Source organism: Toxotes jaculatrix, chromosome 14 (assembly GCF_017976425.1).
Source record: "Toxotes jaculatrix isolate fToxJac2 chromosome 14, fToxJac2.pri, whole genome shotgun sequence".
NCBI lineage: Eukaryota > Metazoa > Chordata > Actinopteri > Toxotidae > Toxotes > Toxotes jaculatrix.
In genome coordinates this window covers 10,875,906-10,891,565 of record NC_054407.1, presented here as the reverse complement: position 1 = coordinate 10,891,565, position 15,660 = coordinate 10,875,906, and the positions used below count along the sequence as shown (strand labels likewise).

Sequence of the window (15,660 nt, the reverse complement as noted above, 5' to 3'; positions counted from 1 at the left end):
GCCACTCAAGGGAACCAAATGTAATGCAGCTCATTCAGTGTATGTTGTATGATAAATAGATATTATGATGAAAATTCTTCAGCTTGGAAAGAAAGAACAGATAGGAAAGAAGAAAGAAAGACAGAAAGGCAGGCTTGCTTAGGAATTGGGTGTCTAAGTGTGTGTGGTGTGTGTGTTTCACAGGATTAGTAGTAATGGTGACTATTACGGTGTTAAAGGTTGTTATGAACTCCGATTAGGGATTAGAGGATCTCAGCAGGGGACTGGACTCTGATGCTGACATCTCTATTCCACACAAACCTTGTCATTACCACACACACACACACACACAAATGCACTTTGCTCTGCTCTCTAGTCTATAAACAGAACCTCAAATTGCACACAAAAGCACACAAACCCACACATATTACTTCCACTTATCAACAGGCGAAATTGTTGTGATGACACAAACACTCTGGGTTAATAAAATCACGTCATGTCCTTCTGCAGCTTTTAGAAGACACACTGCTAACACACCGATGTCCAGTGAAGCCATTACACGTTAACATAAACATAATTAATACTGTGGAGCACTATACAGCATGCAATGATTTATTCATGTCTCAATGTGTATGTTTTTTTCACATATATGGTTTAATGTTCTTTTTTAATCTGGCCGCTAAGTTTGTTTAGCGTGAAGACATGTCAATTCGACCGAAAGCGTGTTTCACGGTCATGTACACACAAGCACAAACACACGCAAACACACACATACAGATGTGACCCCAGTGGCTGTAAAGGATGTCAGATTCAGTCTTGTCAGATTTCTCCACTGACGCTTGATGTATCAATTTTTAAGTAGCTGGCCTCAACTAACGCCTGGGTAGCCTACGCACACACACACACACACACACACACACGCACACGCACACGCACACACACACAGACACACACACGCACACAAACAAGCAGCTCTGTGCTCCAGGAGCTGTGGCACTCGAGGGGTACTAGAAGGGTTCCATCTTGAAAGCCTGTTGCCATGGTGACCATTATGGAGCTCATCTCCCCTGGGCCAGCGAGCTTTACACAACTTCCCTCTCAAAAGAACACACACATGCATGCACACACACACACACTTACCATACCCCCCACCCATCCACAAACATAAACACACACAAAGAGTTCTCTCCTCTTTCTGCCCTTTATGGTGAAGTGGTAAAGCCAGCGGGGATCCAACATTTGACTTGAACCAAATGCGGCAGAAAGCAAGAGAACAGAGCAATTAATAGTTGAACTTGCAAGAACGTTTGAAAGAGAAATGGAGGACAAGACAAAACTCACAGCTAGGCAGAGGAAGTGTTTGTTTCAGTAAAGTGCAGCTGATGTGATTCTGTGTACGTGTGGAGTGCCTGATTGAATGTAATTAGAGTGTAATGACTGCAACTGTGAGATGTCAGGTTTGTGTTTCTGTGTGTGAAACTGTACAGGCCCTTTCTAACGTTAACTGAATACATTTCCTGAACTCATCCAGTGCAGATAGCAGTGTCTGTCGCTCACACAAGCAACCCCAAAAATGTGATTTAGCATGATGTAACCATTCACACAAACACGTTAAACTCACACATACACACAACGTCACTGATTTAACAATAGCTTTGTGCTTTTGTTCAGTATGCTAATTTTGGAGCTTCGGCCTTAGCATTGTGGATCGCAGCCACTCGGCTCCGTACCTATGCATGACCCTTCAACAGTATATTTAAACTGACTGCAAAGGCCTCTTGTGTAAAAGTACCTTGTTGCCTGTGTGCCTGCCTGTGTGTAGAGGTCTGTTCTAACAGATCACATTCATTTCATGCCGTAGCATTAATCTGGAGAGAGGAAAGCGAGTGAGGAAGAAAAGTGCACGCTAATATCTGCTGATTGACAGAAAGCTTGAAGAGTTTGACCCTGTCACTGTTTTATGCCCCAGAAAACCTGGGTTTTGAAGTGTTGGTCGAATAAAACTGTGCAAAGAAATTAGTTAAGAAATGCTAATATGCTGTGTTTAACTGTAGGGGGCCCCCGAAGTTGGGTGAATATTCTCTGTGTGTCGTTCAGCACGACTGACCACTTTATGCATGTGTCTTTATAGTGTGGGAAACAGTGATGGGCTTACATAATTATTTTCTGACATGATCAGTGGTTAAAACTTTAAAAACAATAGAAAAGACTAGAAATAGAATAGAAGAACAGAACTCAGTCAGCTCATAGTGCATAGTGTTTTCCCAGAGGAGACAGTTGGGCTGTTCCCTTCTCAATCAGCGCGTGGTGACTGAGGGTGTGTCTTGAGTAGCAGTACTATATCATATCTAAGAGCTATCGATCGGCATAAATACACTGAGTCTCTCTGGTGACCGGATGAATATTTAATAAGACACTGGATCTGAGGCCACTCTTTGTCTTTAGAAGAAACGCATACACACTTCTGACACATACACACACACACACACACACCTCTATATACAGCATTGTCAACTGTTACTGGGAAGATGACGCAAATTTTGAGTTTGCTCACAGTCCTACAACATAGCTTTTGTGACTAAACTTTTACTCTCCTGTGCTGTGTGAGAGAGAGTGTATGTTTACGTGAGCACCGTCTAACTTCCTCAGCCTTCTTGTCCTTTTTTCACATCTATGGTAAATCATTAATCATAAGGGAACCAAGTCAAGTAACACATTTCCCATGGGGCAGACACTGGGAGTAGCTTGAGAAAAAAAGTGGGAGAGAGGGAGGGAGAGACAGAGAGAGAGAGAGGGGAAAGGGGGACTTTGAGAGAGAAAGAAAAACTGGAGTGAGAACGAGGCAGAAAAGCGGAGTAGAAAACAGCAGATCAAGTGAAGGAAGCTCCACTCAAAGCAGCCAAGCCCCCATTCTTGCACAAAGTTTTTGATCAGGCGGTTGTTCGGACGCCAGGCCTGGCATGGGGCGCCCTGTCTGTCCTCTAACGCCGGGGTCCTTTGTGCCTCTGAGGCTGGCCAGCGCCCGGAGCCAGGACTCTCCGGATGAAACGTCCCTGGAGAAAAGCTGCTTTTCCACCCTGCTCGTACAACCCAGCCAACAGGAACACACACATACACACACAGTCACCAGCGCAGCACATAGGCACCCATTACCTTGGAAGTTGACAGCAAAGAGGAAAGAGAGCAGAAACCCTTTGAGAATTATCACTCCCTTTCCTTTCTTCCTTTCCTTCCTTTATTTTTTCTTTCTTTCTCTCTCTTTCACAACTTCACAACTTCAGAACTACACACACACCTTTTCCAGTGTTCTCTCCGGTCTTTTGGGGATTGTGCTAGTGGACTTTGCTCCCCTATGATGAATGATTTGCCTAAAAATACTGTCTGTATGCAAGCGAGTGTCCAGGTGGAAGAACCTTCCTCCACAGTGAGAAATCACACTACTTTTAGGCCACTTTTCCGTCCCTCGATCCGCAGGTTAACCACGGCGTTGAAAATACGTGTGTCTGTGCACTTACGTGTGTATGTGTGTGTTAGCCTGATAATTTACAGCCTTTCTGGGACGAGTGACGTGTAGCTTGATTAAATCCGTGACCTTCACCACTAGCGCAAGCAATCAGCAAGCAAACACACACGTTCACACTCACACTCACATGCTCGCCGCATACTTAACACCTTCTCGCGCACAAGCGCTCAGCATACAAACATGCAATCAGCACCTGGCGGATTGAATCGCATCATTGATCCAACCTACACACACACAGGGCATTTATCGAATTGCATTTGAGACACCCTCATTTTCCTTACATGGGGTTTTGTACACTGCAATACAATTTACCACCGCGGCAGAAAAGGCTTGCAAGGATGGGAATACTGGGCCTATGAATGTATAAATAAATACATGCGTAATCTATATTCAGATTACAAAAAGGAAAGTCAGGAATCCCATTTTACTGCCTAGGATGCAAAAGGGAAATCATTCAAGTCCCCAGTCTATTTCAGCATGCTGCTGCTTTTGAGCTGTGCCACGGTTTTCCCTCCCCAGTTTTATGATTCAACATAATGACTAATATGCAGCCACTGTAACAGCCATAGCAATAGTCATATAATGTTATTGTGACTATTGCTGTGAGTGCGGCTGTGTATTTTTGTTCCCCCGGCTGCCTGAAGATCTAATGCTTATATAACAGGAATCACAATTGATCTGCTGTTGCACTATGTTTTTGTACTGTACGGCCCCCTGGTTATACGGGCCTTTAGCCTGATGTAAAAGGATCTCACATAGACCTAATGTCACAATATATTAAATCAAACTTTCTTGTTCTTTGCCGTGGGTGCTGCATGGCACATCTTATGACCTATCAGTATCTAGAGTACCCCTGTTGTAGCAGAACTCCTCTTGTCATTTTTATTTATTGTACGTTCTACCTTTTTGTATCTCTATTCTCTGTTATATTATTCTGATTCTCCTTTATTTTCACACAAGCTTAAAGAATAAATCTGATTTATTGCAATCTTCGTCTTATTTTTGTAGCCTTGGCCATCCTCTCTAACATTTATGATAATGCAGTACTTACCAAGCTAGGTTCTGTGATTTGGAAATATAGAGACAATGCTTCAATAAAGTCAGATGAGGAAAGAAATGTGACCAGTCAGATGATCGAACGGGTAATAAACAAGCCAACAAACCAAGCAAATCTATAATTAACTCACCTGAATGTCTGTAATAAGCCCTCATTGCACAGAAAATGTATGTGTACACACAACTAAGGTAGTTATGGTTTGTAGAAACTGAACGAGGAACTGGGTAACTGGGTAATAATTTAACCATTTGCCCTCTTCCAGTGAAGTCTGGCACACCCTGGGTGTTTGTTTAAACCCTCTCTGATCATCTGACTGCTCATGTTTCTTGTCTCCTAACTACTAAATGTTGCTGTGTTCCCAGCGCTCAGCAATTACTTTGGCAGGTATAATGTTATGGTAACCGACAGAAATGATGGCCAAAACTATGAAAATAAGAACCGATTTGCAATAAACCGGAATTATCCCCAAAAGCATTTGTAGCCGAGAAGGGATTTCTGGCACAACTTCACTATTGTTCTTCCAAGGTGTCTGGAGAAGTAGTCTTAAACTTCAGCAACACTTTTTGTAATAAAGAAAAGCTTTACTGTGAGAACAATGCATTCTAGCTTGTGGCCCTCATCAGGGCCATCATACAATACATTACAAAATTTCAGTGGTATCTTCCAGCTGTGAACCTTTGTGGTTGCTTATTCTGTTTAGAACGTTGTAGCACAATTCTTTAAAAAGTGCTTATGATTGATGTTTATTAACTGGCATGTGTGGTTGCATTTTTGCACCTTCTAACCCTGTGTTTCTCTCTCTCCTTGTTCAGCATGCAGACCTGGTACCTACAAAGCTTCAGCCACAGATGCCTACTGCACCAAATGCCCCCCTCTCAGCTCGTCCCCGCAGGAACAAGCCGTGGAATGCATTTGTGAGAAGGGTTTCTACCGTGCTGAGACCGACCCACGCTCAATGGCCTGCACACGTGAGTGATACAAACACTGAGAAAAAGATCAACAAATAAAACAGTCATAAAGATGGAGGCTAATTTGACACCATGCTGCATACCAAGTCAAATATTTGCATTTGGATGTTTACATTTTTGTGGTGTGGAATGATTTACAGTTACGATTGGATTACATTTAATTTAATTAGTCTGCAGTGTATTCCTGTAAGAATTTACATTGCATGGCTGCTTTCCATTTTTTAATTTATAACCCGTCCATGCATTTTCCTCTTCTTCATCTGCTATGGGTTTACTCAACACTAGAGACACGTACATACGATACACACACACACGTGTGTTAGTTGTGTGGTTACAGATACTGTGTCTCCGATGAGAACACTGATATGGGTGATACTCTGGTAGAAAGCTGATGATGATTCTTATTCGTTGTCTGCCTCTCATGCACACACACACACACGACACACACACCCAAAGAGCCAGAGGGATCAGACCGCATCCTCATGAACAGAGAAGGAGGAGAATAGAAAGGATTAGGAGGGAAGATTGAACGGAAGACAGGGGCAGAAAGAGATGGATTGAGATAGACGGAGGGATGTGGGGGTGGGAAAGGACAGTGGCATGGTGGGAGAGAGAGAAACTGAACTAGAAAAATATGGAAGAGCACACACACACACACACACACACACACACACACACACACATATGCATGCACGCACATACCCAAATCCATTATCAGGTTATGGTAGATTACACTCATTAATCGTTGTAGCAGGTGAGATGTGACAGGTGTTATCAGCTGGAAATGAGTAACGGTTTGTTGAAATATGTATGGGCACACACGCACACGCATGCTCTCCTGACTGGCGAGGAGCACCAAGGAGGATTGAGGGAGAAAATGAGAAAATGAGGAGAAAAGGTGAAAGAATTAGTCATGGAGAGACATGGGGAATGACACTTAAGACACAGGCAAAGAACAGAACAGTGGGGGGGGCGGGCTATCAGAGGCATATAATCTAAATATCATAAAAGGCCGATCAGTAGAAACGATGATGATGGACAGTTAAGTGTGGCCTAGGGAAGTCGGAGAATGGAGAAAAGAAAAAAGGCAGAATTAGCAAGCTCAGTCAGCACACCCTTTCAGCAGATTTATGACCGACAGCCTCAATTATCCCCAGCATGGCCTCCATCCCCGATGCCCACACCCAGCCATCCCCCCATCAATCCTGCACTTCAGAGAGGCTCGCCACTGGGAAGGCTAATCAGGAAAGTCCCAGGCTCTGCTGGCAGGCCCCCTGGGGGTCACAACTCAGCCAGGGCCTGATGAGATGTCAGGCTGAATGGGCATCTACTGCCAAATTTCCATATGGTTGAGATGTCTGCACCGTACTGTGCTGTGAGCAACCATAATCAGTGGTTTCCTTAGCCCATACAATAAGAATGACATGGTAAACGCTTACCTTAATGATGTGTTGGAGGTTTGTGGTTTGCTCAGACTGTAATTTTTCATACTGATCTGCCAATGAAAAAGCACAGAAAAGGCCCAGGTGAAGACTTATTTAATTAGTGCTTAATTATTATACAAGCAAGCTGTTTAGAGAAACTCCAGAACTGCGTGGAAAGAAAAACACAGCCCACTCATTCATTTGAACGGGACCTCTGTGGTGACACAGCAGGGCTGTCACGCAGAGGGCGCCAGCAAGAAAAACGCAGGGTTGTCAGGTTGATACCTCTTTTATGCATGTGCACACAAACATGCATGCTGGTGACTATGATGTGTCATATTTCATTTTGTCTGACATCTTTCACTGTGAGGGCACGCAATAAAATAACGCATACATGCATTCACATCTACGAGGGCGAGCATCTGGCTGAGAATCAAGTATCCATATTAAAAAAAAAAAAAGCAACACACACACACAAAGTGGAATTTAACCCGAGGTTTATTTAGAGAAAAAAGGTTTCTTCAGTCCTATATGTTCAAAATTCCAGACATTTTAATTTATGTATTAACATTAAGACACTTCATCTGAATGTATAATAAAGAACATTTGTGTGTCGCTCTGTCTGTGCTTTCTTGAAAATGATTTCTGACACACTATTTGGACTCTGACTCTATGTTACACTAATAATTTTAGCCGAAGTTCAGAGTAATATTAACTGCTCTAAATCATAAAATGTACCTGACTCATGAGAAATTACTCCGGGCACTTTCTATGGATCATTGTCCTCTAACTATTTATTGTCTGCAGTGCAGCCCCAAAGAGTATCAGTTAACTGCACATGGTAAAAGAAAAAAAAAACCTCCCTGAAGTTGGGTGTCCACTATTTAACATCATGTAAATTCTATTAAAAGATGGATTTAAACTTAAGAAATTTAATATATTTTTATACCTTCACATTTACAATCAGTCAGGCTCTTTTAATCACTGTCCATTCCAAAGCTTTTCATTTATCGAGCACTAAGTGTCCACCCTCTGGCTGGAGTCAGTTAATTCATTTTTAATTTAATCAATGTGAATTCTGTCCTTAATAGAAACTGCTATTAATTTGGTAATGAACTAGGAGACAGTACATGTTTAGAGAAAGTGCATATGTGGAATAAAAATAAAATCCATCAGTCAGTATATCATGAGCTGGCACTGCTAAGGAGTGGTGCAAAAGCTCAGTAGTGGAGACATGGTGACTTGTTCAGGTTGTACCATGCTTCTAACAGGATGCATGCTGGGATAGCATGGTTTTAGTGGGTACAGTGAGCCAGATTTAGTAAAATCACTTTTCACATGAGTATCTCTTTTGTTTTACAGCATTAAAAGTACATTTTAGATATGTTTATAAGGCCTCAAGAATAGGCCTTTAATTTCTATTTTAAGAAAGAAAACATTTTTTACAAAAAAGAAATAAATCTATACCTGTTTCTTACCTCAGGTCCTCCATCAGCTCCAGAGAACCCCATCTCCACAGTGAACGAGACCTGTGTGACCTTGGAGTGGTCGCCACCTAGAGACACAGGAGGCAGAGGAGACATCACGTACAGCCTCCACTGCAGGAAGTGCTCCGGCGACGGCAGGAAGTGCACACCATGTGGTAGCAGCGTCCATTTCGTCCCCAGACAGTTTGGTCTCTCCTCAGCCACCGTGTTGGTCACCGACCTGCAGCCGGACTCCAACTACAGCTTCACTGTTGAGAGCCAGAATGGAGTGTCAGACCTAAGTCCAACACCAAGAGGAACAGTAGTCATTAATGTCACCACGTCACAGACAGGTGAGAACATACACAGATTCTGGAGGTAATGTTAGTCCTAAAACAAAACAAAACAAACAAACAAAAAAAACAGATTTTTTTTTCACAGTATAATTGTTGTGTGGCAGGATATTTTCAGATTTCAACAGTAGAGAAAATGTGAGAAGAAATGATTCTGCAGGATTTCAGTGAAATCTGCCTTCAAAGGTTAATAATAATAAAAAAAAAGAAATCCTTGGGGAAGAACATGCTCACAAGCCTGAACTGGAAATTTGTAGGATACCAAAGTGTATATTTTTTAAAATTGTCTCCTGATTGCATTGTCCTCACAGATGGTAAAATCACTGCTGTCCTGCATCTCTCTGATACCACAAAATGACATCTCTGCATCTCTGCCTGCACATGTATATTTATATGTGCATCTTTCACAGTGTGGGACTGTGGGAAATTCACACAAGAGAAGCGCATATGACAGGGTGACGATGACTAATAGGCCTCGCACTACGGATGTGTGTGTGTGGTAATAAGACGAGAGAAGGTGAGAGGGGTGTAGGAGGTTGTTAACCTCATTACGATCCCCACATGGCTCACGTGCTACTCTTGACTAAAGCACAACACACACACACACACACACACACACACACACACACTTTCAACCCACACAAGCACGTGCTCCAATGTGTGAATGCCAGTAGGAAGTAGCAGTGTTTTGGTTTTGCCCATAAATAACACAAGCAGATTACATACCATACACATGTGTCACACACACACACACACACACACACACACACACACACACACACACACACATCGCAGAATACTGTAATCACACATGTAAAAAACACCTTGTAGGCCCTCTCATTCTCTCATTAGCAAATTTACATGACACACATTTCAAATATGGGTCGTCTGATTAGAAGGTAACCATCTAAATTCTCTCTACTCGCCCCCACAACCCACTCTCTCTCTCTACCTCTTTTTATGTGTTTTTTCACATCTCATTGAAGTTTGCTCTCCATTTGTTGCTCATGCTTTCGCCTCTTGTTCTTTGTTTTTCTACAGTGAGCGTAGTGTTGAAGGAGAGGCGGAGCAAGGACAGCGTGACTTTGGCCTGGCAGGGTCCAGAGAGACCCAACGGGGCGATAGTGGAGTATGAGGTCATCTACTATGAGAAGGTGAGACAGACAAATACACACACACACACACACACACACACACACACGCACACGCACATTTAAAGAGGCACTTTACTAATTTTATGCATGATAAACACTGCATAACAAACTCATGGCGTGGAGTGTAGAGGACATGCGTATTTACCAGGCTGGAGGACATATATTTGTTCTTGGCCAAGATTTAAATGAGAAAATCCATATTACTACCACATCTGTAGGGTCAATATGAAGCTGGAGCAATTCTGTTCACAATTCACTTCGGTTTTTGTCTGGATTAACAAACTACATTACTACGATAATTAATTATTGAGCTTTAGAATTGTTGCAGGTGGGTTTTGTTGCTTTTGGACAGAGCCCGGTTTGCTGTTTCCCCCTTTTTCCAGTCTGCATGCTAAGCTAAGCTAACTGGCTGCTGGCAGTGGCTTTATATTTTTATCGTGCAGACATGAGAGTGGTGTCAGTCTTGTCATCTAACTCTTGGCAAGACTGAGAGAATGAGCATTTTTCCAAAATGTCAAACTCTTCCTTTAAGTGCAACACCAAATCGCTGGGTTAAAGGTTTTAATGCGACATGTTTGATGTGCTTTCCTCCTCTGGTTCTATTCATCTACATGTCATTTAGGCTCGTAGGATATGGGTTTAGCCTTAGGGCATGTCTGTAATGACTTGTTCATCACAAACATCTCTCTCTCTCTCTCTCTCTCTCTCTCTCTCTCTCTCTCTCTCTCTCCAGCCTCTCTATCTCTCTCTCTCCTTCGCCTTATCCCTCACGTCTCGCCTACTGCTCACACCAAGCCAATTAACCACACATCTGTCGAACAAACCTCGTAAAACATGGCCAAGGTGATGAAATTAAGCCTGTGTGTGTGTGTGTGTGTGTGTGTTAGCAGGCATTAGCTGTAAAACAGTGTTAATCCGTGTTGTAGAGTGTCTTCCATTAGGTAGAGTATCAGCGTCTCTGCAGGGAATCAGCTTACTGACACACACACTTATTCTTTATTCATCCTCCTACACACACATTTGTAAGTGCACACACACATGCATACACATCTATAAGGTTGTCGCAGAACAAAACGTGCTTGGGGACTTGAGTAACTGCATATTGCCCCCAAGTGTAGAGAGTATAAGATATGGGACTTGACAGATGCTCATGTATAAATGCGAACAAACGGTCCAGTGATGAACAAATGAAAAGTTAGTGAGGTGTATTTGGCCCCTGGAGACATTTAAATTCAACAATTTGAGGTTTCTATTATTTTTAGGCTTTCTTATTTTTTTTCTGTCTCTCTTGATACTACAGTCCATTCCTCTTTATATAACCCTTTAGAGTATATCTATATTCTCAGCCCTTTTCTCTGACACTTAATATTATCGACTAAACTTTGTATTTAATTCTCTCCTGCTCTCACTCTTTCCTCCGCTTCAGAACCAGCGAGAGCAAAACTACACCGTTTTGAAGACTCGCTCCAACATGATGACAGTGGACGGGCTGAAGCCAGGGACCACCTACGTGTTCAGGGTCAGGGCCCGAACCGACGGCGGCTACGGGAGCTACGGCGGAGAGATCGAATTGGAAACCAGCCACGAAGGTAAAGGGATGAATTAGAAATATTTGGTTTTGTAAATGATTTTCAGTGTTTTCAAAAGACAATTGTAATAGCAGGCAATGGCTGCACTGATAATACTACCAGTTCAAGAAATCCTAGTGGTAAATGCAAAAAGCACAAAGATTAACTGCAGTGCAAAGAGTACTGCCATCTTATATCAAGTGTAGTAAGAGCCTGATTCACCCTCCTGCAGTTTAAATCAATCTACTGCATGGTTATAAAATAGGTCATTTTTCATCCGAACTGTTTTTTCAGTTCTGCTGTCAGACAAAGAAACACTGGCAGCCTCTACGTATCTGAATGCTGAAAAGCATCCTAGAATACATATCAGGCGAAAGGAGAAAACCCAATTTCACTACGAAAGAAAAAAAGAACTGGCAAACTTGCCTTTCCTAGATTGTGAGGTCTTGATTCGCATTGACCACTGGAGCAAAATCTAAAGGCTAGAAGACATTTGCACGTTTGCTTAAAGGAGACTGGCCACATACATTCAGAAATGTCTTCCATCCTTAGACTTTTTTGGGGGAAAAAAGGCAACAAAAAAGAGAAAACTATGCTGGGTTTGATCCAACCCAGCGGGGACAAACAGCTCTGGGCAAACTGTGCTGTATCTCTGTCGTGATGTTTTCAAGTTCTCTGTCACTCATGCTTTTCTCCTTTGTTTGCTGTCAGCCACTTTCATTATCTCTTCATTATGTGCTCTAGGATTTTCTGCTTTAGAGGCCCCGTAACGTGCTCTTCAATGTGAGCACTGATCACCGCACAGGCAGGCAGAAGGGGCTAAATCAGTTAATGTAAAGCACTGCGCTATGGATTGTCTGTATAGAATACAACAGGCAAGCATTAGCCTACTAATCACTCAATAATCAATAAAAGTAATTCAAAGCTGGGTTTCCACACCTGTCCTGCAACAAATATCTGAAATGTGACTGTGAAACAGATCGCGACTGTGCCTGCAATTACCTGTGTGGAACTCAAGGCCCAGGTTGGGTATCACTGGTAAATAGAGCTGTCATGACGCAGGAGGTTTACAGTCAAGTTCAGTGCTGTAAAATACAGGATCTGCCAGATTCAGCTGACCCCGTGGCAATCATATCAAGGTTATCTAATCAGATCAATTCTATCGATTGTTAAAGAAGGCTGTGTATGTGTGCGCCAGTAAATGTAATCGGAGATCAATGCTTATCTGTGCCTGCCTAGAGGCATTAATTTGCCTTTAACACACACACATTCATATATACATACACACACACACACACACACACACAGACACACGTATCCGCTCATGCTTAGCTAAGCCAGATAAATGGGGTATTTGTTCTGAGTAATGGCTCGATAGGTGTGGCGTAAAAATCGATGCATCTTTGCAGAAAGTTCTCGGCGGCAGCCTTGTTATGTGCAATGTTAACATATCCATTTGGACAGCGCGGCCGAATGGGAATGGTTTTCACGTCCACTCTCATAGCCTCATAGGCAATGCAGAGAGGGAGAGCGCTTTTCATCAAGGTCCTTACTTACTATTCCACCCACCTCCCTCGCTCTCTTTTACCCGTTTGCCGCTCTCTCCTTTTCCCTCTCTTTTATCTCCTTTTCTATTGCTATCATATTTCATTGTCTCTCCTTCTTTCCCCCGCCACACTCAGCATTCTCTCTTGCTGTCTTTTTTAACTCCCAGCCTCCCTTAGTCTTCTCATCCCTCACTTAAGACTTCTGCAGAAAACACCCTCAGCTTCATTTCATCCTCCTTTATGCTTGTTTTACTAATCTGCTTTGTTCTCTCTGTGTCTCCCGTATAGATGTTTTGGCTATCGGGGACCCTAACCAGTCCACCATCCTGGCTGTGTCCATCGCCGGGGGAATTGTTCTTCTCATCTTCCTGGTGACTTGCTTCATTGTCAGCGGCAGGTAGGGTGAAAACTGAAGAGACACTGAAGAGACACCTCTATGCATGACTGAGCTGCGCCACAACATCAGGCAGAGAGGGGTAGCGCAGGTTTATGTCACCAAGTTGTGGCAGGCAGCCGGAAAGTGCCCGGGAAATTTGAAACAACAAAGTGAACAAGTGTTCAATTTTTCGAAATAATCTGTTTTTGAAGTATGAATTTGACACATTAAACAAAGAAGAACTCTCCTTTTGGCCTTAACCCTTAACCCTCACATGAGCACAATATGACTTTAAAGGATTACTTTGGTTCAATCACACATACTGAATCTCATGTCCTGCTGTCCAACATGCTCTCTAGCACCTAACACCCTAGCACCCTAGTTGCTGATGAAAATAGCCCCTGATAAATCCACTACTTATACGCACTTGAGTAATGTTTATTCAAAACTACAGTACCCACCCGTTTAAGGAATTACTTTGGTATAGTATATAAAGTATATATTCACGGGGTATTTTTAAAGATTAATGTGTACAGTAGGAAAGAATGGGCTTGGGGCTGAGAGTTACAGACAGGCTGGGGAGGCGGAAAGTGCCGAGAGACTCACTGACGCAGTGTTAGTTTTGGTCTTTTCGTGGAATTTGCTGACAATAACACGAATATAGAATACCTACAGCTTTAAGTAGGTGTTGTATAGTTTTGGGATATCTTATACACACAAAACAAGCTTTTTGTTTATCACAGGGCGATTTCAGGTTGTGCTTCTGACAGCTGCAGTCATTACAGGGTCAACAACAAGACCAAGCAGTGTCTAAGGTGGTACTGTGGGTTTACGTCCCTCACTCTCCCCATAGGAAAATATGTATTCTTTTACACACAATGACTAACACACACATACACGCGCTGAAGATCTCCCACTCGGTTTCTCTTCATAGTTCTCTGCCTCTCTCTGAGGGATTACATGTGGGTGTGCCAAAGCAGGGCCTCCAACTTTGACATTTATACTGCTGCCAAAGCCCAACAAAAGGCTGTGTTATTTCGTATGTGAAGAGCATGGACTCTCTATGATCACTCTCTTTGAAGGTTACGCTGCTGTTAATGCTCTCTCTCAAAGAAGGCCAAAGAGGAGAAGGAGATGAGAGGGAGAAAGGAAAATAAAAGAATGCCGATTGGTAAGAGGCGAGAAGATGAAAGGATCAGAGTAAGGAGAGGGCTCTTTGGACGAAGAAGAAAGGGACGACGGCAAGAGAGGAGAGGAAAGGCGAGGAAAGGCAAGGAGAGGAGAGGAGAGGAGAGAAAGGGATGACAGGCATCTGTGATTTACTGTGCCTGTAACTAAATGTTTATCCTCTATGAGCTCCGACTAGATTAGCAACATGTTAGGAACTACACACACATGTCCACATGCACACACTAATGTACACACACTAAAAACATTAGTATTGATTTGGGTGATTGCTTATCAGGCTGAGTGCTCTATTCACTATTGACTAAGAGGGATGTAATCAGTGGAGACTGTCCTGTGTGGCACACGCACACACACACACATACACACACACACACACACGGCACGTAAACAGGAACACATCAACATTGTTTTAATCAGAGGGGAATTGTGAGGTTGTATGTGTAAGAGCCTAAACAACCTGTTAAACATAGTGTGTTATGAACTCACAAGATAACACAAACACACACAGTCACTCTCAACTTATCAGGTTTCACAGGCTGAGGAGGTGTTAACTAGGTTTTGCAGAGAGGTCGGTGCACTGCCATCAGTTTCAGGTCTTTCGCATCCTCTCTCTCTCTCTCTCGCTCTCTGTTTCTATCTGTCTTTCTTCCATGTCCTAACCTGGGAGGGTGAAGTGTTGATTACTGCTTTCTATTAAACAATATCTGTACATCTATCACACTGTGCGTGTGTACGTGCACATAGGTGGAGTGTGTGCTGTGTTTGTAACTGAGGGATATAGCAAGGATCAAAGCTGCATCACTAGAAAGACAAGACCGGGAGAAAGAGAGAGAGTGAGAGAGCTCGCTAGGGGGAGAAAGATGGACAGAAGTGAGGTAAAGAAGAGACACAAGAGGAGGATAAAATGAGAACATATTAGAAAGGCAGTGGGTATGACAGACTGTAGCGACGAGGGGGGAGGAAGTACATCTGAAGTATGTTTGTGCCACTAGAGAGCTACATTTTGAGATGGTGTGAAAGATAGAGAGAAAGAGGAGGAGGCTTGAGAGAGACAGAG

The 15,660-nt window shown here is 42.9% G+C and overlaps 1 protein-coding gene across 3 annotated transcripts in view; it reads left to right on the top strand.

Moving 5' to 3' along the window:
• Nucleotides 1-15,660, top strand: part of epha4b (eph receptor A4b) — a 78,375-nt gene that overhangs the window by 35,264 nt on the left and 27,451 nt on the right. For all 3 annotated transcript variants that reach the window (XM_041054414.1, XM_041054413.1, XM_041054412.1), the window contains exons 6-10: nt 5,372-5,527; nt 8,435-8,770; nt 9,812-9,924; nt 11,351-11,513; nt 13,328-13,436. In XM_041054414.1, the coding sequence (XP_040910348.1) occupies nt 5,372-5,527; nt 8,435-8,770; nt 9,812-9,924; nt 11,351-11,513; nt 13,328-13,436 (877 nt within the window). The remainder of the gene's footprint in view (nt 1-5,371; nt 5,528-8,434; nt 8,771-9,811; nt 9,925-11,350; nt 11,514-13,327; nt 13,437-15,660) is intronic.